The sequence below is a fragment of the Dipteris shenzhenensis genome, chromosome 2, assembly GCF_047967505.1.
Source record: "Dipteris shenzhenensis isolate YYH24624 ecotype China chromosome 2, Dip_SZ_1.0, whole genome shotgun sequence".
Lineage (NCBI taxonomy): Eukaryota > Viridiplantae > Streptophyta > Polypodiopsida > Gleicheniales > Dipteridaceae > Dipteris > Dipteris shenzhenensis.
This window is the reverse complement of record NC_141597.1, coordinates 64,645,533-64,673,479: the sequence shown is the minus strand read 5'-3', so window position 1 is coordinate 64,673,479 and position 27,947 is coordinate 64,645,533. Positions and strand designations below refer to the sequence as shown.

The 27,947-nt window shown below is 42.9% G+C and overlaps 1 protein-coding gene across 1 annotated transcript in view; it reads left to right on the top strand.

Annotated features, from left to right (window-relative positions):
* The window catches only part of HGO (homogentisate 1,2-dioxygenase), a 51,475-nt gene that overhangs the window by 8,709 nt on the left and 14,819 nt on the right, over positions 1 to 27,947 (top strand). The window contains exons 3-8 of the mRNA XM_087390823.1: positions 14,465 to 14,544; positions 14,689 to 14,856; positions 15,567 to 15,742; positions 16,266 to 16,335; positions 16,467 to 16,621; positions 16,729 to 16,812. Coding sequence (XP_087246949.1) covers positions 14,465 to 14,544; positions 14,689 to 14,856; positions 15,567 to 15,742; positions 16,266 to 16,335; positions 16,467 to 16,621; positions 16,729 to 16,812 — 733 coding nt within the window. The remainder of the gene's footprint in view (positions 1 to 14,464; positions 14,545 to 14,688; positions 14,857 to 15,566; positions 15,743 to 16,265; positions 16,336 to 16,466; positions 16,622 to 16,728; positions 16,813 to 27,947) is intronic.

The following is a 27,947-nucleotide window of genomic DNA, read 5'->3' as shown; positions in this document are numbered from 1 at the left end:
TTACAGATCAGCATGCCTACAGGGTATTTGACTAAGAAACTTCATTGTTCAGCTGATATGACCAGAATTGAGCTGTTTAGGTTTACAAGGAGCATTGTATGTCCAGGTTACATCCTTTTCAAATTTGAGGAGGGAGGATTGTAACATATGGTTACTTTTTACTTAGGCTCAACTTAGGCTAAATGTTAGTAGAAAGGCCTTCATTGGCTTGTAAGTGTTCTTTTCTTTTTTTAGGGGATACCATAAGTTGCCACGTGGCATCCTAGGAGGTAATCCCATAAGCAATACTGCTTTGTGCTGCCCTGGGCCATACCTATATAAAGGCTCTAGTTGTACTTGGCAAGGCAATTCATGACTTGTACTTCATTACTGAAATAGAACTTACAGCAAGAGTTCAATACTCAGCTGAATTCTAAAAAGGATTGATTTCCTCCTGTCCTTGTGCAGCCCCTCACAAGTCTCTGTTGCAGGTCCAGCCCATGACCTTCTACCCCTACCTTTTTCCTAAAACATAAGGTACTACTGTATTCTAACCTTCCTGCATATTCTACCAAATTTGGGTGTGTTTACTATCAGTTAGGAGCAGTCCTGTTGCAGCGTATGAAACAATGAAGTGGTGAATCAAATTCAGATCTGCTCATTACTTCTTATACCCTTTTTTTTGTTGAAGAATGGTGTGTCAGGCTACCACGTGTCATCTAGGTGTGCCGTGGGGGTCCCACTCCCCACCCCATAGCTATGCGCAAGCCTCCTCACACCCAAAAGCCCTGGGTGGGATATGAGGAGGGTCTTCACCAAGTACTTGTATCCAAGGTCACATCGTTCACACATTTGCTTATGGGATTATCCCCCCAGCCACACTGCCACGTGTTGATGCACTAGTCCGCAAGGCTTTCATGCCTCCCATTTCTCCATTAATTCATGTAGTCCTAGGGTGCCATGGGGGCCGTTAGGACCACACAAGGCCCTTATATTTCAACACCCCTCCTTGGTCTTAACACCACGAGCATACATTGACTTGACCAAACCAAACGCCAACCAGAGAGCCAATCAATACTAGACCACCTTATGCAGTACAGAGTCAGCAAACAACTGGACCACTCATGAAGAGCCGCCAATTAGGTGCCACACACAAGAGTGTCAAGTCAGGTTGTCACGGGGGCGTGAAATTCTAAGTACTTTAATGTGCTACAAGACCGTGATAACTTTGCTTTTAAAAAGTCAAAGTGTGGCCTTAATAATGTGTAATTAAATGCGGCATGGTGCCTAGCACATAAGCGTAATTAATCGATAGGCCCAAGGGCATTCCAAGGAATTAAAAGAGTGGTTGTTGGGAAATGATGACGTGGCATTTTTAATGGGCCCCCTAGAGGGCCATGTACCTTCAGTGGCTCCCCTAGAGTTCCAGGTAGCTCTAGTGTCTTCTACATGCTCCTTTGCCATTCTTGGACCTTCCTGGGCCTTCAAAACTTCACATGTGTGGTTTTCTCTCTCATCTTCTCCCTTTGTTGAGATTTTGGACCTGTTTTTCAGCCTCTTTCAGTTGAATTCCGTTTTTCTCACCCATTTGGATTCCTCGACTTTCGTTTGGCCCAATGGCTTCCCCTCTGCCTCCCCTTCGCAGTGATATGCTTTTCCCTCCGTGCGTTTGGTAGAACGGGCAGAGCTGAGCACTTCTTTTGCTGGTCGAATTTGCAAAAGTGGCTTTTTCTGGATCTTTTTGCTTCTACAGCCTCCTGGGTCTCTCCTTTTGCAAAGCTACAGCTTTTTGTTGAATTTCAAGTGGTCCCACTCGCTGGTTGACTGTTTTTTCTTAGTTTTCCGATGATGAAACTTCTCTAAAACCTTCTCAATGCATTCCTCTCTGAAGCACGCTTCTTTTAAGCCCAAGAACTCCTACTTCTTCGCAATAGAAGTGCTTCTTTTCGCATGTAGGGAAGGTCTCCCAGATGCAACTTGTAATCATTTCATTGTGAAATATAAAGAAATACCGAAAGGGGTGCCACGGTGTTTGGGGCCAATCGGGTGCACTTGTCTATGTTTGTTGAGTAGGGGCATTCTAGCCTCCATTCCTTTTTCAGTGGTTTTGTTTGTGAACAAATGGGTAAATGCCAAATGGTGGTCATGCAATGGTTAATGGTTGTGATACATGCTGTGGGCTGTAAATAAGTGCTGAAGTGATTAAAGGTTTAGTTTCATTGTCCTTTGAGTGATTAGAGGCTGGTTTCATCGGTTCCATTGTCCCCACACTCTTCCTCAAGAGGTGGGCCTTGGTAGTTTGGTGGAAGGATATCTTTGTTGCACTTTTTGACAACTGAATATTACAACCATAAACATGGTGAGTACCCATGAGCAAGAGAGCTCCGCAACTCCTCAAGAAGAAGGCAGGAAAGCCTTAATGATCCAGTTAGTGTACAGCTGCAGGGAGCACAACAAATGCCTTTTGAGCAGTCCACACATGAAGCTACAACTTAGCTCAACGGTGATACTAGTTCTAGCAGCGAGTCAGATGATGCCACTATGTTGAATGCACAGCTTGCAAGTGCAGTGACTGCTTTGACTCAACTAACTCAAAACTTGGCTCAGATTGTGCAAACAAATGCCAGATCAAGAAAGCACAAGCATGGAAAGAGTGAGTACACACATGCATCAGCTTGTCATGGCAGACAGCACACTCATGCATCAGTTTCCCATGAGGGACAGCCATAAAAAATGACTCAGAAAGTGACTTCCAAAAGAGAGGAATCCCCCAAAAGAGCACTTGAGAAAGAGGTACAAAAAGTACAGCCAGTGCAACAGTATGAGCAGCCAGCACAAGGCCTTGGTTTCGATACTTCTACTCCTTAAAATAATAATGTGCAGTCCATAAATGTGGCTTATTCACCTCAGCCATATTTGAGGCAGCAACCTGAATATTTTGGTACAGATTCTATCTTTGATGCTATGTTGATTTCACCGCCAATTGGGCATAGAAAGCAAGCCATGTATGACAATGTGGGAATGCAGCCAAGCATGCAAGCCACAGCACATGCTCCCATGCCTAATGTTCAGCCAAGCATGGCTCTCCCTAGTGAAGGGAATGCTGCAAAAATACAGCCATCTTTGGGACAGCCAACATTAAATGTATATAAAGAATTTAAGGATGGTGGTTCTCATGTCAAGTTTGAGACATATAATGGAGTACAGGACATGTACAAAGCCCTCACATTCCTTCAACAGTTTGATGCTGCATTTCTTGGGGGTTTGTTTACAGAAGCATCCAAGATGAGGAAGGTTGCCACATTTTTGAAAGGCAATGCACGTAAGTGGCACACCAACCTTATGCTTCATGGAGATGCAGCACCTGCTACTTGGCTGGAATTTAAGCAAGTGTTCTCTTCTACTTGGCTTACTCCAACTTTTGAAGTTGAAGTACTTTCACACTGGGATGACTTGTCATACAAACTTTGCAAGAATCTTGATGATTACACCCAGAGGTTTTGGGATGTTTTGCTGCCATTGAGCTCTTGCACGCATGTTTCTTTGAAAGAGCAAATAGAGAGGTACTGTTGTGGATTGCCTAGTGAGCTACGTGATTATTGCATCAAAACCAAGGTGGGTTCTATGACTCAATTAATTGAGAATGCAAGGACAGCATATGCATGGATGCAGGAGAAGAATTTGGGCTTTATGGACAGCAAGAAAGAAGACAGCAAACGGGTTGCCAAACACCAAGATAAGGAGGACATCAAATCTAAAAATAAAAATTATGGCAAATGATCGTTTCAAAAGGGAGGAAAAGCCCAATTCAAAGCTGGTCAAAGGTGTGGACAGCCTAATAAACAGCCCTGTACCAAGTATTTGATGAAGAGAAAAAGTCACTCATGGAGCAAAACAAATGTTTTATATGCAAAGGAGAGGGACATCGCTCTTATGATTGCCCATTCAAGAAAAGAGACAGGTCAGATGATGATAAACAGGCTGATCGGAAGGGCAAAAGGCCTAAATCAGTACTAGGATGGCCTTGGCATATAGTGGCTGCCCTAAAGCATGCAGCTAAGGCCTACTTGGTAGACCTCATGGATGATGTCCAGATGGCTGCCATCCACAACAGCCAGGTCACCGTGACCACAAAGGATATGCAAATAATTGTATGTCCTAGGCAAGCCAAAGATACCTAGGTTTTTTTGCTATACTATGCCTTGGGTGATAGTAGTTAGGTTTGATGTGTGTATTCTACCTTCGATGACCTCAATCTTGTATTTGGCTTCTTTTTATATAATGAAGTTACATTTTTCCCACATCATTTGCAATCTGTGACTTTGTCTTTACAATTTCAAATTCACTTACATGCAATTTGGAAATAAAAATATTATTATGCTTTAATCTTTGCAATCTCTATTTTACTTATGTGCAATTTAAAGAAAGGAAACAATACTAAGCCACGGTGAGGGTTGTTTTTTCGAAACACTGTTGGAAGTCCAAAGAGTAAGCTACAAGACCTTGCAAGAAGATCACGATAGATGTGTGTACGAGCTTGCTGTGGCTTTTGACAGTTATGAAAAGCAGTCCGTCGTCCTGAGAGATTTCGAAACTAGAGTGGAAGTCTAAAAAACGTCCCATGAAGATGTTTTTCAGCAATTTACGTAGCTTCAACAGATGCTGAGGGATTCAGATGAAGCTGTTGCACAGAATGAGTCAAAAGGGGAGGAGATGAAGGAGAACATTCGTAGCCTTATAGGATGAAGGAGGAAGAAATCAAGAAGCAACTTCATCGTGTATAGAGCAAGACTATGATGTTGACGGCCGTAATAGTTAAATTGGATGCCTATTCTGCTATGTAGCAGGGTCTGAAATGCATGGTCTGCCATACCCATCATAGATGACTGCTGTATCCAATGGCCTGTATGCTACCACCTTATGCACGTTTTTTGCTTTGGGGTGTTTGTGCATACAAAATCGCCGTGTAGAGAATGCCATTTGCCATTGCCCATGTCATGGAGGAATCAAATGTGCCTGCCTGCTACAAAAAGATACAAAAGATAAGGCCCAAGACCGAGCCTAACTGCAAGGAAAAAGAGCGTGAAGGGAGGAACCAGCCCTCAAGCCCCCTTCAGGAAAGGAGCAAGAAGGGCCGAGCCTGCACAACCGAGAAGCTCAAATCAAGGAAAGGGAAAGCGGCATGAAGGAAGGGGCTGGGTCCCCGCAGGAAGGAACCAGCCCCATTATGGAAAGAAGCAAGGAGGGCCAAGCTTGCAATTAGGGAGCTCAACAAGGACTCCTTGAGATGTAATCTGAAGTAAAGGAGTCATGCAAGAATAGCCACGAGTCCCTGAAGACACACATGCAAAACAAGGCTTGACTGGGCAGGACTTCTTTCAAATGTGATTGGGAGTTTGCCACATGCACATGATGAAGAGGAAACGAAAAAGACTGAGATGTGCAGAGCATTGAAAAAAATCAGAAATCAGAATTGTTTGTTTTTCTTTGATTTTGGGGCAAAGGCGAATTTCATAACTCCTGATATGGCAGGAAGGCTTGGCATCAAGCCTGAGGAAATGGGGCCATCCGGCATGTGTGATATGGCCAACCCTAAACTCAACACACTTGTCACTCCTATCATTGGTAAGTTGAGGATGCATATCTAGGGATATCAGGATGCAGAGGACCTCTACATTATGCCTTTGCCAGAGTGTGATGCCTTGCTTGGGATGCCTTGGATGTACAGGGTGGGGGCTGATGTGCAGATGAGAAACAAGAAGATTTCTTTAACTCATAGAGGCAAAAATCATGTACTTGATGTAAAGTTGAAAGGGAAGTCCATCCCTGTAGTTTCAGCTTCTTGTATTTCCAATGTAATAAAGCGTCATATTTCAGCGTACTTGATTTTTGTTAAAGAGGACAGCCAACTAGTTCAGGAAGGCTCTACTCTTTCTGCTTTAGATAGAGAAAGGGCTGCTTTTATTTCAGATTTTCAGGATTGTTTCTCAGATGCACTTCCTCAAGAATTACCTCCCAAGAGGCTCGAGGATCATCAAATTGATATAATTCCAGGAAGCTCACCGCCTAATATACCTCCCTATCGTGTCAGTAAGGCACAATAGGAAGAGATGATGTCACAAGTGAAGGAACTCTTGGAAAAGGGATTAATATAGCGAAGTAATTCTCCTTACTATTCCCTTGTATTGCTTGTGCAAAAGAAGGATGGCAGTTGGAGAATGTGTATTGATTATAGGACTTTGAATAAAGTCACAATTAAGAACTGTTTTTCAATTCCACGCATTGATGATATATTGGATTGGTTGGAAGGTTCCTCAATGTTTAGTCGTATTGACCTTAAAAGTGGATATCATCAGATAAGGATACGGCCTGAAGATGTCTACAAGACTGCCTTTCGCACTTCATTTGGCTTATATGAGTTCCTTATGATGCCTTTTGGTTTGACTAATGCACCTACCACTTTCAATAGAATGATGGACATAATTTTTAGAGCACACAGAAAGTTTGTGGGCACTTTCTTCGATGACATCATTGTGTTCTCTAAAATGAGCAGGAGCACAGGAAACACTACACTATTGTGTTTCAAGAGTTGAAAAGACACAAGCTGTTAATAAACACCAAGAAAAAGTGAGTTCTTTATGCATGAGATTCATTTTCTCGGTCATATAGTGTCGAAGAATGGAGTCAAGATGGATCCTGCAAAAGTTGAGGCCATAAGGAGTTGGCCAATTCTGAAAAATCTGCATGAAGTCAGAAGCTTCCTTGGGTTGTGTTCATACTATCAGAGGTTTATAAAGTACTTTGCAGAAATTGCTTCGCTCTTGCATGCTTTACAGAAGAAAGCTGTACTGTTTTGGTGGGGACCAAAGGAAAATGCAGCTTTTGAAGAGCTGAAGCAAAAGTTGTGTTCTGAACCCGTTATTATCTTGCCAGATCTTGCAAAACCCTTTGCTGTAACTTGTGATGCATGTGGGAACAGCATAGGAGGCACTCTGATGCAGGATGGCAGAAGAAGAAGAAGAAGAATAATATATTATCGTCCTCTGAAGACCCAAAATCGGCCTATGGGACCTGAGCAATACAAAATCCTCGTACACAAAGACTCCTCCCTTGGAGGGGAGGGTATTAAGAGAAACTGCCTTTATGTCTTAGGTGAGTTCCTGTGCTTGAAAAGCTTATAGACAAACGTTCCTAAAGCTGGGGGTGACCCGCTATGTAGCATATCAGCCAGTCTGTTATGTCCCTCGAGAAGAGAGCTAAATGCTTTCCGGATGTGAGTATAGTAAGGGCATATCATTACCATGTGTTCTTCAGTTTCTGCCATTCCCTGGTCACATAATTGGCAGAGTGGTTGCATATGAGAGTAGAGTTCTCAAAGATGCTGAATTGTACTTGCAGACATACGAGAAGGAAATGTTAGCAGGGATACATGCTTTGACCACATGGAAACATTACCTTCTTGGAGCTGATTTTTATGTGTAGACAGATCATCAGTCACTTAGATATTTTCTCACGTAGAGAAAATTATCTGAAAAGCACATGAGATGGGCTAACTTCCTCTCAGTGTTTCATTTTCAAATTGTACATGTGCTGGGTAACAAAACTGTCGTTGCTGATGCACTTTCCAGGAAACCACAGCCTGAAGCAGTCTCCAAGAAACACAGTGTTTCAGCAGTGAGCATTGATTACAACAATGTGTTAGATGTGATGAAAGATTAGTATGTTAATGATGCTGATTTTTCAACTATTTATGATCAGCTTTCTGATGGTCAAAGGCATGATCACTATATGTTGAAAGAGGGTTTCATGTTGATGCATGGACGACTTTGTGTCACTGATCAGATGCGACAAAAAGTCATAATGGAAAGTCATGCTCCTCCATATGTAGGACATAGGGGAATTACAGCAACAATTACAGCAGTGGAGCAATACTTTTATTGGCCATCTTTGAGGAAAAATGTGGAAGAATATGTGAGAACATGCATGGTTTGTCAGAAAGCAAAGTTTGACAGGCAGAAGGCACCTGGGTTGTTGCACCCTTTGCCAATTCCGGATAGACCATGGCAAAGCATAGCTATGGATTTTGTGTTTGATCTTCCACGTACTCCTATTGGACATGATGGATTGTGGACAATAATTTGCAGGTTTAGCAAACAAGCCCACTTTGTGTCAGTAAGAAAGAAAATTACAGCAGATCAAATGGCCAAATTGTTTCTGCATCATGTCTTCAAATTACCGCAGATCAAATGGCCAAATTGTTTCTGCATCATGTCTTCAAGTATCATGGGATGCCTGAATCCATAATCAGTGATAGAGATCCGAGGATGACCAACCTCTTTTGGAGAGGGCTGTTTGAAAATATGGGCACTACGCTGAATTTTTCGTCATCTTTTCACCCTCAGTCTGATGGACAATCGGAGTAGGAAAACTCTACCATCTTGGATATGTTTAAGTGCTATGTCTCAAACCACAAAAGCAAATGGGAGCATTATTTGCCTTTGCTGGAATATGCTTACAATAAAACGGTGCACACATCCACAGGTAAAGCACCCTTTGAAATAGTGGAAGGTGCCAAGAAGATACCTCCCATTTTGCATACAAAAGAGAAAATCTTCGAAGCTGATCGTTTTGTGAAAAGCCTTGAAGAGGCTTACAAGAAGATCAAATATGCCTTGCAAAGAAGTCAGGACAAGCAGAAAAGAGCAGCAGATAAGCATTGCAGGGAATCGGTATTCACAGAAGGTGATTGGGTTTTGCTGCGTTTTCAGAAGGCAAGGCTGAAAAATAAGAAAGTCAAGGAAAGGTTGTACACAAAGCTGAACATGCGTTACTATGGTCCTTTTAGGTTTCTGAAAAGATAAACGAGGTAGCTTACAGGTTGAAGTTGCCTCCGCATTGGAAGATACATAATGCCTTTTATGTGAGTTTGTTAAAGCAATATCATGGAGATGTTCCCGAGGATTTACCTGATGAGGTACAGCCTAAAGTGAAAGAACAGGATGAACTTCTGGTCCTAGAGCAGATTCTGGCACACAGAGATAGAAAGCTCAAGAGTAAAGTTATCTGTCGCTACTTGGTAAAATTTTAAAATTACCCATCACTCAATGCGAAATGGATGGAGGAAGGTGAACTAGCAGATTCACCTTGGATATTGCAGCTTTACCTTGATGCTTTTCAGTTAGAGCGGACTGCGATCCGGGCTCCTACAGATAGTTCAGCAGAGCGAGCGTCTGGAGTGTTACCTAGTGTTCGAGAGAAGAGTAGCACCTCCACTACCTCAGTACAGACGGGCTCACCGTGATTTCATGAGGTCGCTTAATGACATTGTATGTTTCATCCGAGATATTGAGCTGAGAGTATTTGTGCTGTGAGATTTCATGATATTGATGCATCTTGACTATTGATCGCCGAGGATCACATAGATTTTGAGCAGTGTATATGGATGGATGCATGCCGCTCCTAGCCATATTTTCACTGTCTTTGTATACTATAGTTGCGGCTTTCTTGTATACTCTTTCATGTTATATTTCATGCTCGTTCCTGTGTTTTGTGGCAGCAAATTGTGGTTTGCTGTTTCAAAAGAGGGGTATGTCATGGGGTGTGTGAAATTCTAAATACTTTAATGTACTACAAGACCGTGGACAACTTCGGTTTTAAAAGTGCAAGCGTGGGCTTAATAATGTGTAATTAAATGCGGCATGGTGCCTAGCACATAAGCGTAATTAATCCCTAGGCCCAAAGGCATTCCAAGGAATTAAAAGAATGGTTGTTGGAAAATGATGACGTGGCATTTTTAATGGGCCTCCTAGAGGGCCATGTATCTTCAGTGGCCCCCCTAGAGTTCCAGGTGGCTCTGGTGCCTTCTACATGCTCCTTTGCCATTCCTAGACCTTCCTGGGCCTTCAAAACTTCACATGTGTGGTTTTCTCTCTTATCTTCTCCCTTTGTTGAGATTTTGGACTGGTTTTTCAGCCTCCTTCAGTTGAATTCCGTTTTTCTTCATATCTCCTCACCCGTTTGGATTCCTCGACTTCTGTTTGGCTTGATGGCTTCCCCTCTGCCTTCCCTTCGGAGTGATATACTTTTCCCTCCGTGCGTCTGGTAGAACGGGCAGAGCTGTGCACTTCTTTTGCTGGTCGAATTTGCAAAAGTAGATAGATGATCACATATGCAACAAACCCTCACTCAGAAATAAATATGGATGGAGAGAGAAAGAGAGTATATTCATCCACCAGATGGTGGGCAGAAAAATAGCTCCAAGGGAGTAGTACAAAACACAGCAGACTGCTGGAGAAAACTGATGGACTCTCTCTCACAACCTGCTCCAGATCTGAGTGCTGAACATAGCCTTGGAGAGGGGCTTTCAGTCTTGCACTGGATGCTGGAATGAATGGAGGAGTGGGCCTTTTACAGGCACTGCCCAAGCCCCTTGAGTTGACCGACCAGCAGGGTCGGTATCCTGTCTGGTGGCCGACCATATGGGCCCTAGAAAACCGACCAGGGTTGGCCCTGGTCGGTGGCCCCAACCCTGGTCGGTGGCCCTGGTTGGGCCGACTTGGCCTGCCACAGGCCCCTATATAAGGGTGCCCTGTGCAGCCAGTCTGCTCTGCTGCAGGAGCCTCCATGTGAGGCCTAAAGCCCTGTTTTACCTGCTGTTGCAGGCTGCAACCACCCCTCAAATTGGGGGCTCACAGGTGGGCATAGTGAGTTTCTAACAGGTCTCCCAGATGCAACTTGTAATCATTTCACTGTGAAATATAAAGAAATACCGAAAGGGGCGCCACGGTGTTTGGGGCCAATCAGGTGCACTTGTTTATGTTTGTTGAGCAGTGGCATTCTAGCCTCCATCCCTTTTTCAGTGGTTTTGTTTGTGAACAAATGGGTAAATGCCAAATGGTGATCATGCAATGGTTAATGGTTGTGATATATGCTTTGTGAGCTGTAAATAAGTGCTGAAGTGATTAGAGGTTTTGTTCCACTGCCCTCTAAGTGATTAGAGGCCGGTTTCACAGGTCGTGGTCAATTCACTGAGTAGACAGATCACATACGCAGGCTGCTACCTCCTGTGAAATGCACCAGTCACATCCAATCATGGAGTTGCTATCACTAAGGTCAGACTGCGAGTTAGAGTGTGCACAGGTTGCCACATCCTGTGGCATTCACACAGTCATCAATGCACAGCCCGTAGCAGGCCAGCATCAATGCACAGTCTATTGCAGGCCTCTGTAACTATCCGCCGCCAAGAACTGCAGTTTACACACAGCTCTCCCGTGCCTGGCTTCCATGTGTCATCGCCACAGTTGAAGAATAGTGTGGCAGGATGCCATGTGTCACCCAGGTGTGCGCCGGGTGCGGGCATAGCCACACACAAGCCGCCTCACAGCCAAAAGTCCCAGGTGAGATATGTAAGGGGGGGGGGGGGGGTTCACCAAGTACTTATATCCAAGTTCACATAGTCCACACTTTGCTTATGGGATTATTCCCCAAGCCACACTGCCATGTGTCGATGCACGAGTCCACAAGGCCTTCAGGCCTCCCATTTCTTCATTAATTCACGTAGTCTGAGGGTGCCATGGGCGGTGTTGCACACAAGGCCCTTATATTTCAACATGTTTTAACTTAATTCTAGTGGCACAATCACAGAAATAGTCACTTTGCCTTTGAACAGGAACATTAGACACACACGACCAAAACGAACAGATTTACTTGAAGGAAATAACTTAACTTATTTCGTTGGATGTAACTACTATGATGTAACTTATTTCATTGATTGTAATGTAACTACTATGACAAACATAAAATCCTCCTTCAAGTGTCTTAGATGTAAGAATTTGGCAGCTCTTTGACTTTACTGCCCCTGCTGTTACCCTGTCCCTCTCCCGCCCACCTCATCTCTTTCATTTCTACCAAACTTGTCCCTGTCTTCTCTTCTGCCCTTTTCTCCCCTCTCTCCAATTCTTCCTTTTCCCCTCCATTTCTTTTTTCCTTAATTCAGAGTTTTGACCATGTGAGCATTTTTTTGGCTGTTTGTGCTTCAAGCAGTACATCTTCTTACCCAGGCTCTTCCCCCCTTTTCTTCCTTCATCTCAGCCCTTTATCAATTTCTCTTTATACTTCTCTTACCTTTTGGTTTAGTTCCTGCTCAAATTTTCTGAAGTACAAAATTGGTTTCGTTTCTAAATTTGTACGATTGGATATATTCTAGTGGTAAAAGGTATATATATAGTTCCTGCTCAAATTTTCTGAAGTATCTCATCTTTCTTCTATCGGTGTGGTTTTGAATAGTGTGCTCATCCCCTTGTACTGTGCACTCTAATTTTTTCTCAGTTTTGTCTTCCTTCTTTCAGCAAGTACATGATGCAGTGCCAGTCTTCATTTCTAGGCTCATTTCTGATTTTAGTACATAGCAGCTACTTCACAAATTGTCTTCTGAGTAGGCTATATGGCTTGTACATAGACTGGCATCCCTTAAGTCGAATACCCTCAGCAGTGCATATCAACCCTGCCCCCTACAAGATTATCCCGAGAGTTCGGCACGTAGCATATGAAATGTGGCTACTACCCACTTGAAAATCTATGACTGTTACAATGCCTCACTAAGAAACCGCATGTGGGTTAGAATGTACAAATTTTCTGAGCTGCCACCTATGGCTGAGGAGGTCACATCCTCTGTGGATCGGTGAGATGATGTGCTGTAGACAATTGTTGACAATGTTGAAGAATGTTATCCTCCAAGCAGGGTAGGGCCTTCACCTCGAGCACAGACTTGAGGTTATAAGTTGCATAGAGCCTTTCATAAATCTATTGGGCATGGTTGGCCTGGAAGCAGGCCTGCTACACGTGCTGGAATCACGTTGTAGCCTTCCAAAAACTGTTTAAAGGCTCTAGCAGGGGTCATGACTGCAAACAGAGGGGACAGAGTTGCTCCTCAAGCTTGTGAAAAAATGCAGGTTGGAATGTGAAGTTAGGTAGTGTGCATGCACACACGATCCCCTCTCGTGGCTTTGAATAGTGGAGATGGGAAATTTAGTCTTTTGATCTCCAAAGCAAAATTCTGCAACTCATGGATGGAATACCAAAAGTAAAATATCAGTCCACACGGTTACTCTCTCCATTAGAGCTAGCACCTTCCCACCCCTTTAAGCAGTGCTCCTTCAAAACTCATGTTAACCTTTGCCCCTGCCTATATCTGCTCTAGCCTTCATTACAAGATGTGCGGCCTTCCTTTCTGTTCCTGTGAGAGAGGTAAAAGGTGACGAGCTCATGCAAATTCTCTTCTTAAAATGGTTTTGGTTGAAGATGTTAAACTCCATGATTGAAGGTAACTGGCCATTCTCTTCACTCACCTTGCATCATGGTTTCACATAAACTGAGGGAAGTTTCTGATGTTCCCCTAAATCTCTGGGCGCGAATCCCCCTCCGCTACCCTAACACATGGATGCACGGACCAGTGGTTCTCCTTGCCTCAAAGGGAAGATGAGGCATGAGATCAAGAGATAAATCTCTCACTTTAAGACATAAAATGAGGGCTTTGAGCAAAACGAGAAAAGTAGGGATGCAAATAAAAATGATTTTTTTTTGTAAAGAAGAAAGGACTTCCTTTAGAGTATAATAATTTACTGCATGCTCAAATATGTGCAGCATGCACAATCGTTCAGTTTTCATGCTAAATTATAGTGCTTGCTTGAACATGAGTTGAGTTTTTGCTTGCACATAGAGGAGGTGGGCTTCATGCAGCATGCACTTTTCTTGTCAATGAGTATGTGTGATGCATGTGGACAATGGTATGCGCTACATGAAACATGCATGGTGTATATAAAATGCTGATGCATGGTTGAAACATAGGGTGCATGTTCTTGCTGTAGCATGAAATGCACTTTCCATAACGTCTGTCTACTATGTGTCGTCATGTATCTATCATGCAGGCAAAGTGGAAGTAAAGATGCTATCAAATTGAAGCCTTTTTATCAGCCTCAAACGATTGTAACTTTTAGAGATCGGGTTTACTGCGTGGAGGATGTAGAGACATGAGACTTGTGATTAGGTTTATTTTAACTCAAGTCCACTTACCATTGCACTTAACTTATTAATTGTGTTCTACCCCTCTGAGTGTACTTTAGTTGCTATTCACTTAGAACATTGTAAATAAAAGAGATGCATGCTTGTGTTCTTCTAAAAGGCATCAAGTTTAGGCTTTGTCTTTCTGGTCCTTTACAAACTCTGACTTTTCCGTTAGTACTTCATATGTTTTTATTTTTACCATTTTCTTGAAGAAGCGTAGATGTATGAATTGTGATGTGTGTGGTGGGGACCAATGGTTGTGGCATTTGTGAAATTTGGGTTACAATTCTACTTTAATATTCGTGGAGAGATCCGTTTTGAAGTAATTGTGGATGGATTGGTAAAGTTCAACCTGTATGGTCTCTAAGTTGTAGGAGAGCCGTAAATGAAGAGTTCAACAGTCATGTCAATGTTCAATTTACAGGTATGCTGCCAACAAGTCTATGGAAAACTATGCATTTGCAAATGCCGATGGGGACTTTTTAATTGTTCCACAGGAAGGGCGTAAGATTCAATTGACTTACTATTTTGGGCTCTGTTTACATGCCACACAACTGCCATCTGCAGGGGGACCTATCTTAGTAAATAAATATATCATTATAGTAGTCTATGCCAATGATACTTGCAAATATGTTTTGTGCTTGGCAGGGTTGCTAATAAAAACAGAGTTTGGAAAGTTGCAAGTCTCCCCTGGTGAAGTAGTGGTTCTACAGCAGGGTTTCAGGTTTACTGTCAGCTTACCAGATGGACCCTCACGAGGATATGTTGCAGAAGTCTTTAGTGGCCATTTCCAACTTCCTGAACTTGGCCCCATTGGTGCAGTTTCTTTTACTTACTAGTTTCTTTGATAAAGGTGACAAAACTTTGTTTGATGTCACTCATAAATGTGTTTCCATGCTCTGAGAAGAGGTTTGTAGCCCAGTTTTAGCATTTGTTAATGTGAGTGTGTGCTTCTTTAGACAAGAGAAGAGAAAAGAGATACTTGTTTTCCTGTGGCAAGGGCTTATGTGTCACGTCTCTAACTCTCTAAGCTTTCTGGGATTTGCATTGTGTGTTTATTCTTTGGCACTATAAAAAGGGGTTCTTGTTGATTGAATGTTTCTTGATTGCAATTGTGGAGTCTATAATGGCAAAAGACTTATATATCAAATCTGAAGTTCTGTAATCTTTCCGTCTTTGAAAAGAATGTACATTTGCATGTCTATTCAATGGTGATGTAGAAAGGGACTTCTTTTGTCATTGAGTGAGTCTCAGTAATTAGTCTCTTGATTGCGAATTTTATGATTCTGTAATTGGTACTGACCTGGATTCTTATACATGGCAAGGCAAATTTTTTGTTGTTGGGTTCCTGTCTCCTCGTCTGCTTCGAAGTATTGGGCATTTGTTATGTTTCATTTTTACCAAATGTTCTTCATGTTTCACAAACTTTTGGTGTCCTGCTCCTCCCAAAATAAATAAATAAAATGAAGAAAAAAATGCAAATAAAAAAACTGTATTGTGGGTTAATCTTGAAGCATTGTGTACAGGTGCAAATGGTCTTGCTGCACCTCGAGACTTTTTAATTCCAGTTTCTTGGTTTGACGACTCCCATTACTCTGATTATAAAATTGTTCAGAAGTTTGGAGGAGAGCTCTTTGAAGCCAAACAGGACTTTTCTCCTTTCAATGTGGTGGCATGGCATGGAAACTACGCTCCCTATAAGGTAGATATTTTTGAGGTGTAATCTACAGTCTCAAGTATTCCAATATTAATGTCCTTCTGGACGCAATCTATTAGCAATTGTGAAAATACATTTTCTAATGGGATAGGGACTCGACTACACTTACGAAGGATGAAGCTGATCGTTTATGATTCTCCATTATTTGTTTCACAAATGAACCAAATAGGGATTAAGCTAAACTCCAAGTACATGTTGTGGGGGTGTGTGTGGGGGAGGGGATGTGCATGTGGATGTGTTTATCAATAATTTCACACCTACCCTTGAGCAGAGCTGACTTCGTGTGGTACCCATAGTAGCTATACATGATTGATTTGATATAATTCGTAACTTATTGGTTTACTATCACAAGATTAACAATTGCAAAATTTTTAACTTATCTTTTTTCATTATAAGTCTGTAATATTCTGGGTTTTAGCTAGATATTATTTGCAGGAGTTCTACATGCATGCAGTTCCATGTGTTGGAAGGGTGAAAATGACTTTTTAAATTCTCCTGAGGTTTGCAGTATGATTTAAGGAAGTTTTGCCCCTTCAGCACTGTCCTTTTCGACCATGCAGATCCCTCCATCAATACAGGTATCATTTTTTGGGAACAAGCGAATTGCCGAAATCTCAAATGGCATATGGCTGATTGGTTTCGTTTGTCAATTGTGATGTTCTGCTCATTTACACCAGCGTTATCTCATATCATTATACTTGTTATGCAGTCCTAACGGTTCCATCAGAGAAGCCTGGGGTTGCGGTTATTGATTTAGTGGTATTCCCACCACGGTGGTTGACAGCAGAACATACGTTTCGCCCCCCCTATTTCCATCGGAACTGTATGAGCGAGTTCATGGGTCTTATCTATGGTGTTTATGAGGTGGAAGACTTTCCAATGCTGCGCTGTCCAATTTCTTAAACTTATGATTAAATTTCTGCAGGGCTGAACATGTATAATACTCTTCAGCTATAAAAATGTGCATGCAGGGTAAAGCAGAAGGCTTTGTGCCTGGGGGTTCAAGTTTGCATAATTGCATGACTCCACATGGTGTTGATACTATCACTTATGAGGTAAGCCTGACCAAGGCAGATGCTGTGATGAAGATAAAGACAGTTTATGCTTGATGTTATGCAATCAGTGAAGTATTAATCAGTCTAACAAAGAGTCATTGAAGAGTTGTCAAGTAGTTAAAGTCTGTGTTTGATTTCAAGGGGCTGAAAGAGGAATGGCCAGTGGCTAGTGGATCAATTGGCAGTCCTTATGCCTAACTGATCCAAATGCGTTTCAGATATTTTTGTGGCTTGAATAACACAATTTTTTTCTGAAAGGCATTTGGATAAGTTAGGCATTAACATTGCCAGGCGATCACTGTCAATGTCCGTTCCTCTTTCAGGCTTTGTACAGGACTATTGCATTTTTAGGGGAGGCCATAGTGTTGGCATGGTTCCGCCACGAGTTTTAAGTGGTTTTGTTCTTGACTTTGAGAAGGTGTATGAGAGGGTGGATTGAGAGTTTCTTGAGGGAACTCTGGATAGGATGGGCTTCCCAAGATAGTGAATGGCAGGGGTTTCACCACTCTACTCCTTGGTGCATAGCCAAATTTTAGTCAGGGGAGACCCTCCTGAGGAGGGGACAGATTTCATATAGCCAAATCAGTGAAGGATGTCCCTTGGCCCCTTTTCAGCTATGAGCAGTTTTCAGAGAGACAGAGGTGCAGGTATTCGTGGTACCAAGATGCCCATTGCAGCTTTGGAGCAGATTCTTGATGCAAAGTTTGCAGATGATAAGGCAGTATATTTTGATGGAGTAGACGACTTCCAGGCATTTGTTTGTGTTTTGCCTTGCTTCGGGAGTTCTTATCAATTAGCACAAGTCCTACTGGATTCGGGCGGGTGATTTATCACAACCAGATTGGAGACTGCACGGAGATTTTACTGGGTAGTGGCCTCATCCTCAATAGAAGTAGAATATTGAGGATCTACCAATGATGCCTGTGAAGTAGTTTGGTTCAGAAGGCATTTATCACAGATTGAAATTCTGAAGTGCATTACCAGTTCATCCGAGCAAAGAAGAAATACACTTTGTTCACTGTCCAACACAAGATCAGTAGCAGATAGCGTCATAAAGCCACTTTCTTCTCATATTTTTGGCAACAGCTTGGTCTTTGTCAGCTAGAATTGAAGAGGAGTGAGGTTAAGTTGTACAAGATGTACTCAATGTACAGATTTCCGTTGTAGAGTCATTGTGCTCAAGCATATATGCTATGATATTTTCAGTTTTTCCTTTTTCACTCTTGGTTGCTATTGTATGGAGAATCCAACAAGATACCTTGTACACGCACCCTCTACTTATCGAATGTATTTTAAGAGGAGGTGTCAAGAATACTAATTTAGGAGGACAATAAAAGGGCAACTCTAACCCTAAGGGGTGAAGCTGTATATATTCATCATCTTCATTATAATGTAGTGTACAATTAGTATTTGAGATCTCCTCTCCGCTCACTCACTCCCACCTCCTCTAATAAGATGGGTCTAGGGATGTGATTTGATCCATGAATTCGAGCGTTGTCTAACTTGGGGTCGCTGACAATCTAAATAAGATGGATCTAGAGATCCGATTTGATCCATGAATTCAAGTGTAGTTGAACTTGAGGTTGGCAACTGTAACGAGGGCATCAGTTTGAACTTGCATGTGGACAGGGCCCTGGAAAACTGAGTGGGCAAGGCCATAGGGTGTGGGTATGCAAAATCCCCCACAGGGATTGGTGCCTTGGGGGTGAATTAGTGAATTGGTCCAGACTCCAAAGAGGGGGCAAAGGGCCCTAATGTTTGTAAGTTGGGCCATTGGTAAGGCCCTTAAAATTGCTCCACTAGAGGTGACAATGGGGCCAAATGAAGAGGGGGATGCCACGTGGCATTTCCCATGCCTCGATGGAATTAGCAAGGTTGCCTATGGAGGGATCTAAGGATTTTGCATGTAACTGCTAGTTGATGACGACAGAAGAAACCAAGAACTCATTCACGTCGTGGAGGCTGGTCCGGATTGCAGTGGCTGTACAGATCGCTTGGCACAGGAAGGTATGAAATTCTATTGCTGTATGGTATGGGCAAATTGGTGTACGGGCTAGCCGTATGCTGTGTACGGACTAGTACGAGCTTGCTGTATGGATGGAATTGGAGGCTGCCGTGCAGTACAGAATCCCTTCTGTGTATGGACTGGGGTGCTCAGTGGTGTATGGAGCTGAACGGATCTGATCAGCTGTATGGATGTGGGCTGTACGGGGATGTTGCTAGCGTGGCAGCGTGAGAAGTGGTTCAGCCTGCAAGGTATGCATTAGCTCATGAATGAGTTGGGTTTGAGGCTTGAGCTCCCAAGCTGATTAAGAGTTCACATTTGCTTCATAGTGATGGCTTTTGGCTGTGAGATGTTTTAGAGAGACTTAGTTGGCAGGGTGGTTGACAGTGGATACTTGCAGTTCAGGTTCTTCTTCTCGAGGTTGTGGTTATGCTCTCGCCCATTGCTTGGGTATTTCAGTGAACCCGTGGACACTTGTGGCAGTGAGGGAAGTTGGGTAACCCCACGTGGGCTGCTAGCAACAACGCAGGTGTTTGAGATAGGGTGTGGATGCCTATTCCGTTTGCGGTGTGAGAGCAGAACCCAGCAGGGTTATTTCTTGGGATACTGATGCCTTCTGAAAGTGGGAAATGCATTGAATGCAAGTGAGATTGAATTCACTGTGTATCTTTTGCTGGTTTCTCCAATTAATAAGAAATACCATAAGGGGCGCCAATGTTTGGGGTCAATTTGTGTCCTTGTTCTTGAGCAAGAGCACTCTAGCTCCCAATTTGTGCTTGGGATATTTGCTGAGAATATTGCCCTTCACCTCCGGAGTGCCGACAGAAACTCAGTATGACGACTTTGTATAAATGGATGCTCAAGTATGTGTGGGTGTGTGGATTTGTATGTGTGAGAGCATACTTTTATACTATGGTCTACACCCATTGTTGGGTGCTGATGATGTCAGTGGGGATGTCATAGTAGCTAGTCCCTGCTATGCGTGATGGAGTTTATGGTTTTAAATCTTATGAGTGACTATCGTGAGATTGAAACTGCAGTATGTTGTGTTTTTAGAGGATGAGTTTGGCAATGCTCCTAGATTCATCTAGGTATATGCTTCTGCCGTATTAGCGGACATGCAAATTTCACCTTGTGAAGTTTTCGTCTAAGTTGCGGCCTGCTGGTATTGCGATAATTCTTTTTATCTTAAATGGTGCGTTGCCCTATCAGCTAGATTTAGATTTAGATGCTCGTTTGCGTTTGGGAGAGACTAAAATGAAATCGTTTAGACTTCGCATACTTTTATACTATGGTCTACACCCACTATTGGGCGCTGATGACGTCAGTGGGGATGTCATAGTAGCTAGTCCTTGCTATGCGTGATGGAGTTTATGGTTTTAAATGTTATGAGTGACTATCGTGAGATTGAAACTGCACTATGTTGTGTTTTTAGAGGATGAGTTTGGGAATGTTCTTGGATTCATCTAGGTATATGCTTTTGCCGTATTAACGGACATGCAAATTTCACCTTGTGAAGTTTTCGTCCAAGTTGCGGCCTACTGGTATTGCGATAATTCTTTCTATCTTAATTGGTGCGTTGTCCTGTCAGCTAGATTTAGATTTAGATGTCGTTTGCGTTTGGGAGAGACTAAAATGAAATCGTTTAGACTTCACAAGCAGTTGTAGCTTGAATGAAGAGATTTGGACTACTTTTTGATTAGCTTTCTCCTTTAGTGCTAGCTTTCGTCATGGCTGAGTTTGCCCTTCACCTCCGGAGTGCCGACAGAAACTTAGTATGAAGACTTTGTATAAATGGATGCTCAAGTATGTGTGGGTGTGTGGATTTGTATGTGTGAGAAGACTGCTCCTGCCTCTTGTGTGAAGGCTGCTCCAGAGAATGACTAATGAGGGCTCATTTTATAGACCCCAAGGGCTGTTGACTAGAACTGACCAGACTGTGTGTAAAAACCGACTAGGTTGGCTGGTCCAACAGCCCTATAAAAGGGCCTTTGCCAGGCCCTTTTGGGATGCTGCTTCTACCACTGCAGGAGCCTCATGCAGGCCATTTGCTTGCCCAATACCCTCGCCTTTTGTAGCCCTTTGCAGGCACCCTTTGGCCCACCATGCTGTGCAATGTGCCAGCTTTATTCCGTCCCTATGCGCCTCTATCAGAGGCATGTTCCAGACTGCTCGTGTTGCGCCTCTGTCAGCCCTCTGCCAGGCTGCTGTGCTGCCCACATGGCAGCCCCTTTTCCTCTCTCTTGGCTGTGAGGTCCTGCCCATGTGGCAGCCCCCTCCCTTTGTGGGGATCTCATAGTAGCTAGTCCCTGCTATGCGTGATGGAGTTTATGGTTTTAAATCTTATGAGTGATTATTGTGAGATTGAAACTGCACTATGTTGTGTTTTTAGAGGATGAGTTTGGGAATGTTCCTGGATTCATCTAGGTATAAGCATTGGCTGGTTAGTTGTCGAAAGGGAAACACAGCAAGTATATCTCTTATAGATGATGATTGGGATATGGAAGAGGAGTCCTCTTAGTATGAGCAGGATGCACAGGGAAACTTCTCAGGAATGAAACACAGCCTGGAGGGTCTAATGATGCTTAGGATGTAGAGGAGGCTGATGCATTGTTTAAAGCACAGTTATTAAGTGCAGTGGGAGAACTTGCTTATCTCATGCAGGACCCAAGGTTTGCCGAGTCCTTTTAAGTGTAAAAAGAAAAAGAGTCATTCACATCCAGCGGAAACTAGTGGGGCTTAGAAGGATTCTCGTGGTTCCATGCCATTCAATGGACAGCCTTAAGTAATGCCTAATGTACGGGTGCTCCATTGCAGCAATCTATTTATGATCCTGGTGGCGAGTTAATCAGGGCAGCAAGCCGTTTTTTGCACTTTGACCTGCTGCAGCAGCTCCGTGGTCTGTTATAATCTACCTACAGAGGTCTTTTAAGTCTCAGCTTTAAGTTCAGAGGACCAGATGCTGATTCACAAGCAATGTTTGCAGTCTTTTACTGTTTTTGACAGTTTTTACTGTCAAACCCTAATTTCCAACAGAAAATTTAGGGCTTTTGACATCTGGACCTTCAACCTATCAATACAATACTTTGGACAAGGTTGACAACTGAAATCCTTCCAAAAATTGAAGTTTTCAGTTAATTTCAGGTTTAGGACTGTCACATTGTGCCATGTCATCACTCAGGTCAACAAAATTTGGGGCTTTTGTGTTGGGAGCTCAATTTCAACTGGTGTTTGGGACAGTAAATCATACTTTTGCAGTTTAAAGCCTTGAGGCTATACATCGGGTCTGATTATTAGACATTGAGTCTTTTCTGCAGGACATTGAGTCAGATTATCGTACATCGGGTCACATTTGCAAACATCTCAGCAAAATTTGGGGCTTTTCTGCATTTGCCCTCTTTTTGGCCTATTTGCCCTCAATAAATTTGGGGCTTTTGCCAGATTTGCTGTTTTTGCAGTGAACATTGCCTGCCACAGTCACATTTGGGTCAGATCTACATTTGCCCTTTGATTTGGGTCGGAAATTTGCATATATTTGCTGTCATTTTTGGACAGCCAGCTTTTTGCAGTGATAGCCTTGAGGCTTTTGGGTTTTCAGGTCTCTTTCAGGGTATCACATTTGCTATGGCTGGGAACAATCAAGATTTATTTGGTGTTCTTCGTGAAGATGATAAGTTGGATGGCACCAACTATCCGATGTGGTCTTATCTCATGAAACGTATTCTTGTTGCAAAGCATTTGTGGAATATTGTTTCTGGGGTTGATCTGAGGCCAGCCAATGCCACACTGGTTGCCTCTACTGCTGGTCCCTCTGCAGGGGGTACTACTCCTGATGCCTCATCCTCTAGCACTCCTGCTACTGCTCTTCCAACTCAGGAACAATCAAGATGGGATGCAAGAGACGCAAATGCACATTCATGTATTGCTTTATCATGCAAGAGAATCATTATTCCACACATCCGGTCTTGCAGGACAGCAAAGGATGCTTGGGATAAATTTGCTTCTCTCTATCAGATTCGCAATGAGGCACGTGTTGCATATTTGAGAAGGCAATTACAGGAAGTCAGCATGAATGAAGGTGACTCTATGGATGCATACCTGACAAAGGTCAAGGACCTCATGGAACAACTTGTCAACATTGATGAGGTGGTGCCAAATTCACAGCTTGTCAGTACCACATTGAATGGACTGCCAGATACATATCAAGGGTTTGCTACAACCCTTCGATTAGTGGCCATGGGTAATCCAGACCACTATTCTTTTGATCAGCTAGTTACTTTGCTTTTGCAGGAAGAGCAAAGTAGAGCTAATAGACAAGCCATTATTCCTGATTATGCATTTGCTTCACAGCAAACATGAAGAGGCAAGGCTTCCAAGCCTATGGGCAAGCCAAAATCTGCGCATAGCAGCTGCGATTCCTCTCATGCATCTAAAAGTACAGCAGATAAGTCAAAGAAGAAAAGATGCAACTATTGTCGCAAGCCTGGACATGACATTTCAGAATGGAGGACGCGCGTTGCTGTGGAGAAAAAGAAAGCAGGATTGACAGTTAATGCCTCACATGCTATTGAATCCCATGAGTCAGTAGATGCTTCTCATGCACATGCTCTTCAGGATGATTGGGCATGGGCTGTCCATTGCTCATTTGACCCCTCTAAAGCTGATGCACTCTTTACTGCTAATGATGCTCAGTCCTGGTACTTTGATAGTGGTGCTTCCAAGCATGTCACATCTTGCAGACAGTTGTTTCACTCTTTAGCTGACGCACCTCGAGGGGGGACTGTCACATGTGCTAATAATGCTTCATATGCTGTAAAAGGAATTGGAGATGTGCAGCTCACATCTATTTCAAGTCATCCTGTCACTTTGACAAATGTTCTCTTTGTGCCTGGAATTGAAGTCAACCTGATCTCAATTTCAGCAATTGTTACTTCAGGTCTCAGAGTGATTTTTGATGGCTACAGATGCCTAGTTTATGATCTTCGTGATGACAATGCCATAGTTCTCACTAGCACTTTGCAAAAGGGGCTTTATCACCTTGATCATCACTTAGCTGCACTTTCTATTGAAGCATTTGCTATTTCAGATTCACAGCTTGCTAAAACTCATCTTTGGCATGAGAGAATGGGTCATCTCAATTATAGAGCTCTTGCAAAGCTACATTCACAGCAGATGGCAAATGATGTACCTCAAACTCACACAGTTTCCAAACATGTGTGTGAGGGTTGTCTTTTGGGTAAGATGCATCGATTTCCTTTTCAAAAGAATTGTTCAAAACTCTCACAAAGGAAATTGCAGCTAGTGCACAGTGATGTCTGTGGCCCAATGAGGACAAATGCCATTGGGGGGTACAAGTATTTCATGACTCTCATTGATGATTTCACAAGATATTGCTGGATATATCCTTTAAAAGCCAAATCTGAAGTTTTCTTATGCTTTCAGAGATGGCTGAATATGGTTGAGAATGAATCAGGATGCAAGCTTGTCACCCTCAACACAGATAGGGGGGGAGAGTATATGTCAAAGGAGTTTGATGCATTTCTGTCTTTATTCACTCATGTACTACTCCTTACACTCCTCAACAGAATCCTGTTTTTGAAAGGAAAAACAGGTCCACAATGGAGATGGCCAGATGCATGCTTAAGGCCAAGTCTTTGCCCAATAAAATTTGGCTTGATGCAGTGATGTGTGCCAACTATGTGCTGAATAGATCACCTACACAAGCATTGAAGACTGTTACACCTTATGAAGCATGGAAAGGCAGGAAGCCTTCACTGTCACACATGAGAGTTTTTGGGTCTCTTGCATATGTTCATGTACCATCTCAGCTAAGACATAAGCTTGATGACAAGGCAATCAAATGCATATATATTGGTTACAGCCAGGAGAGCAGAGGGTATCGGTTATACCAACCAAATACTGGGAAGATTATTGTCAGTAGAGATGTAATCTTTGCTGAACATTCAGCTTCTCCTCTTGTGGATTGCAAAGCTAAGCCAGATGTTGACATGTTTGATGCCTTTGAATCTTGGTTACCTCTGCCATCCTCAGAAGAGGACTTTGACCAGCAACATGAGCCTCCTGCAGGCCCTCCACCAAGCAATAATCAGCCACTACCTCATGCTGATTTGCAGGTTTCTCTTCCGGCACAAAATGATCCCACTATTCATGATGCAATCATTGAAGAAAGAGCTGTCAATAGACAGCAAAGGCAAGTTTCTAGATGGCTTCTTGATACAGGGACAGCAAACAAGATCAGCCTTTTGCTGCCCGGACAAGATCAGGGAATAGACAGCATGGTCACTTTCTTGAGTTTGCACTCCTTGCTATAGCTTGCAATGAAGAGCCTCTGTGCCATAAAGATGCTTTTGACAGCAAAGAGTGGATGGATGCAATGAGAGTTGAGTTACATTCCATTGCTAAAAATGACACATGGGAATTAGTAGATCTCCCTCCCGGCAAGCATGCCATTGGAACCCGGTGGGTCTACAAATTAAAAAGGAAATCTGATGGCAGTATAGATCGATACAAAGCCCGTCTTGTTGCAAAAGGGTATGCCCAACAACAAGGCATTGACTTTGAGGAGACATTTGCTCCCACATCCAAGATTACTACCATTAGATGTGTCATTGCCATTGCAGCCCATCATCATTGGCAAGTGCACCAACTTGACATCAAGACTGCTTTTCTTCATGGGGATCTGCAGGAAGAAGTATATGTCACACAACCTCCTGGCTTTGAGGTTGTTAATTCTGAAAATAAGGTATGCCGGCTTAGAAAAGCCCTTTATGGTTTGAAGTAGGCACCCAGGGCGTGGTATGCCAAAATTCATGCACACTTACTATCCCTTGGTTTTCAGAATAGCCCCACAGAACCCACTCTTTATGTCTGCGGGAGTGGATCTGATTTTTTAGTGCTGATTTTATATGTGGATGATATGCTCATCACGGGCCCAGATACTCAGCAAATTGCATTTTTCAAGGCTGATTTGCAGCAGGTTTTTGAAATGTCAGACATGGGACAGCTCCACTATTATTTGGGCATTCAGTTTGCTCATGTTGAGGGGGGTATCATGATGTCTCAGTCCAAGTATATTGGACAACTCCTTGATCGTAAATGCAAAGAAGATGTAATTTCTTTATGCCTGAGATTCACTTTCTGGGACACATTGTCTTTAAGGACGGAGTGCACATGGACCTCGCTAAGATTGAAGCAATCCACAATTGGCCTCAGTTGACAAATTTGCGTGAAGTACGAAGCTTTTTGGGCTTATGCTTGTACTATAGGCGGTTCATATGCCACTTTGCTGAAATTGCTTCACCCCTCTATGCAATGCAGAAGAAGGGAGCATCTTTTATATGGGCTGAAAATCAGATTACAGCATGTGAGATGCTAAAGGAAAATCTTACTTCGGATCTAGTATTGATCCTACCAAATTTGTGAAAAGCTTTTGCTGTCCAAGTAGATGCACGTGGAAGAATGGCCTTGGAGCAATCATTATGCAAGATGGACGGGTGGTGGCCTTTGGGAGTAGGATTTTGCATGATGATGAAAAACATCTAGGCATTTATGAGAAGGAATTGCTGGCTGTAATTCATGCCCTTGCTACATGAAAGCGCTATTTACTTGGGACTGATTGCACAGTGCAGATAGATCATCAGTCTTTGAGATATTTCCTCACTCAAGCGAAGTTATCTGAGAAGCATATGCGTTGGGCCAATTCCTTATCCATATTTCACTTTTAGATAGTGCATGTGGAGGGAAAAAAGAATGTAGTGGCTAATGCATTGTTAAGGTTTTCGCAATAACCATTGCCTACCACGGTGAGTTGGATGCAATGAAGGACCAGTATGCTCAGGATGAGGATTTCTCAAGGATTTATGACCAGCTTTCTAATACTTAGCGTAATGAGCATTATACTCTCAGAGATGGCTTTCTTATGATGCATGGTCGCCTTTGTGTCACAAAGCAGGGGTCAAAGGTTATGATAGAAAGTCATGCTTCACTATACGTAGGGCATACAGGCATTGATGCCATGGTGAAGGCAGTGGAGCATTGAAACCAGCCTCTAATCACTCAGAGGGCAGTGGAACTAAACCTTTAATCACTACAGCACTTATTTACAGCTCACAAGGCATATATCACAACCATTAATTATTGCATGATCACCATTTGGCATTTACCTATTTGTTCACAAACAAAACCACTAAAAAAGGGATGGAGGCTAGAATGCCCTTGCTCAACAAACATAGACAAGTGCACCCGATTGGCCCCAAACACCGTGGCGTCCCTTTCGGCATTTCTTTATATTTTACAGTGAAATGATTACAAGTTGCATCTGGGAGACCTTCCTTGCAACTGAGCACGCAGCCCCAATTCACTGAGCCTTCGCAAGGCTTTCAAGCATAGAACACCATCACATAAGTGCACTTAACCCATAGGCTCAACCCAAAGGCATTCTCTTTTCCGAGTGCAATTCCATTGGCTGTCTAAATGCAATCACACTGCACCCCAGTTGCACTCTCTTTGAGTGGTTTCCAGATGGCATATCACAACCATTAATTATTGCATGATCACCATTTGGCATTCACCCATTTGTTCATAAACAAAACCAGTGAAAAAGGAATGGAGGCTAGAATGCCTCTACTCAACAAACATAGACAAGTGCATCCGATTGGCCCCAAACGCTGTGGCGCCCCTTTCGGTAATTTCTTTATATTTCACACTGGGTTTCTTGGAGATTGCTTCAGGCTGTGGTTTCCTGGAAAGTGCATCAGCAACAACATTTTTGTTACTCGGCACATGTACAATTTGAAAATGAAACATTGAGAGGAAGTGAGCCCATCTCATGTGCTTTTCAGATAATTTTCTCTGCGTGAGAAAATATCTAAGTGACTGATGATCTGTTTGCACATAAAAATCAGCTCCAAGAAGGTAATGTTTCCATGTGGTCAAAGCATGTATCACTGCTGACATTTCCTTCTCGTATGTCTACAAGTACAATTCAGCATCTTTGAGAACTCTACTCTCATATGCAACCACTCTGCCATCGTGCATCAAAGTGCCTCCTATGCTGTTCCCGCATGCATCGCAAGTTACAACAAAGGGTTTTGCAAGATCTAGCAAGATA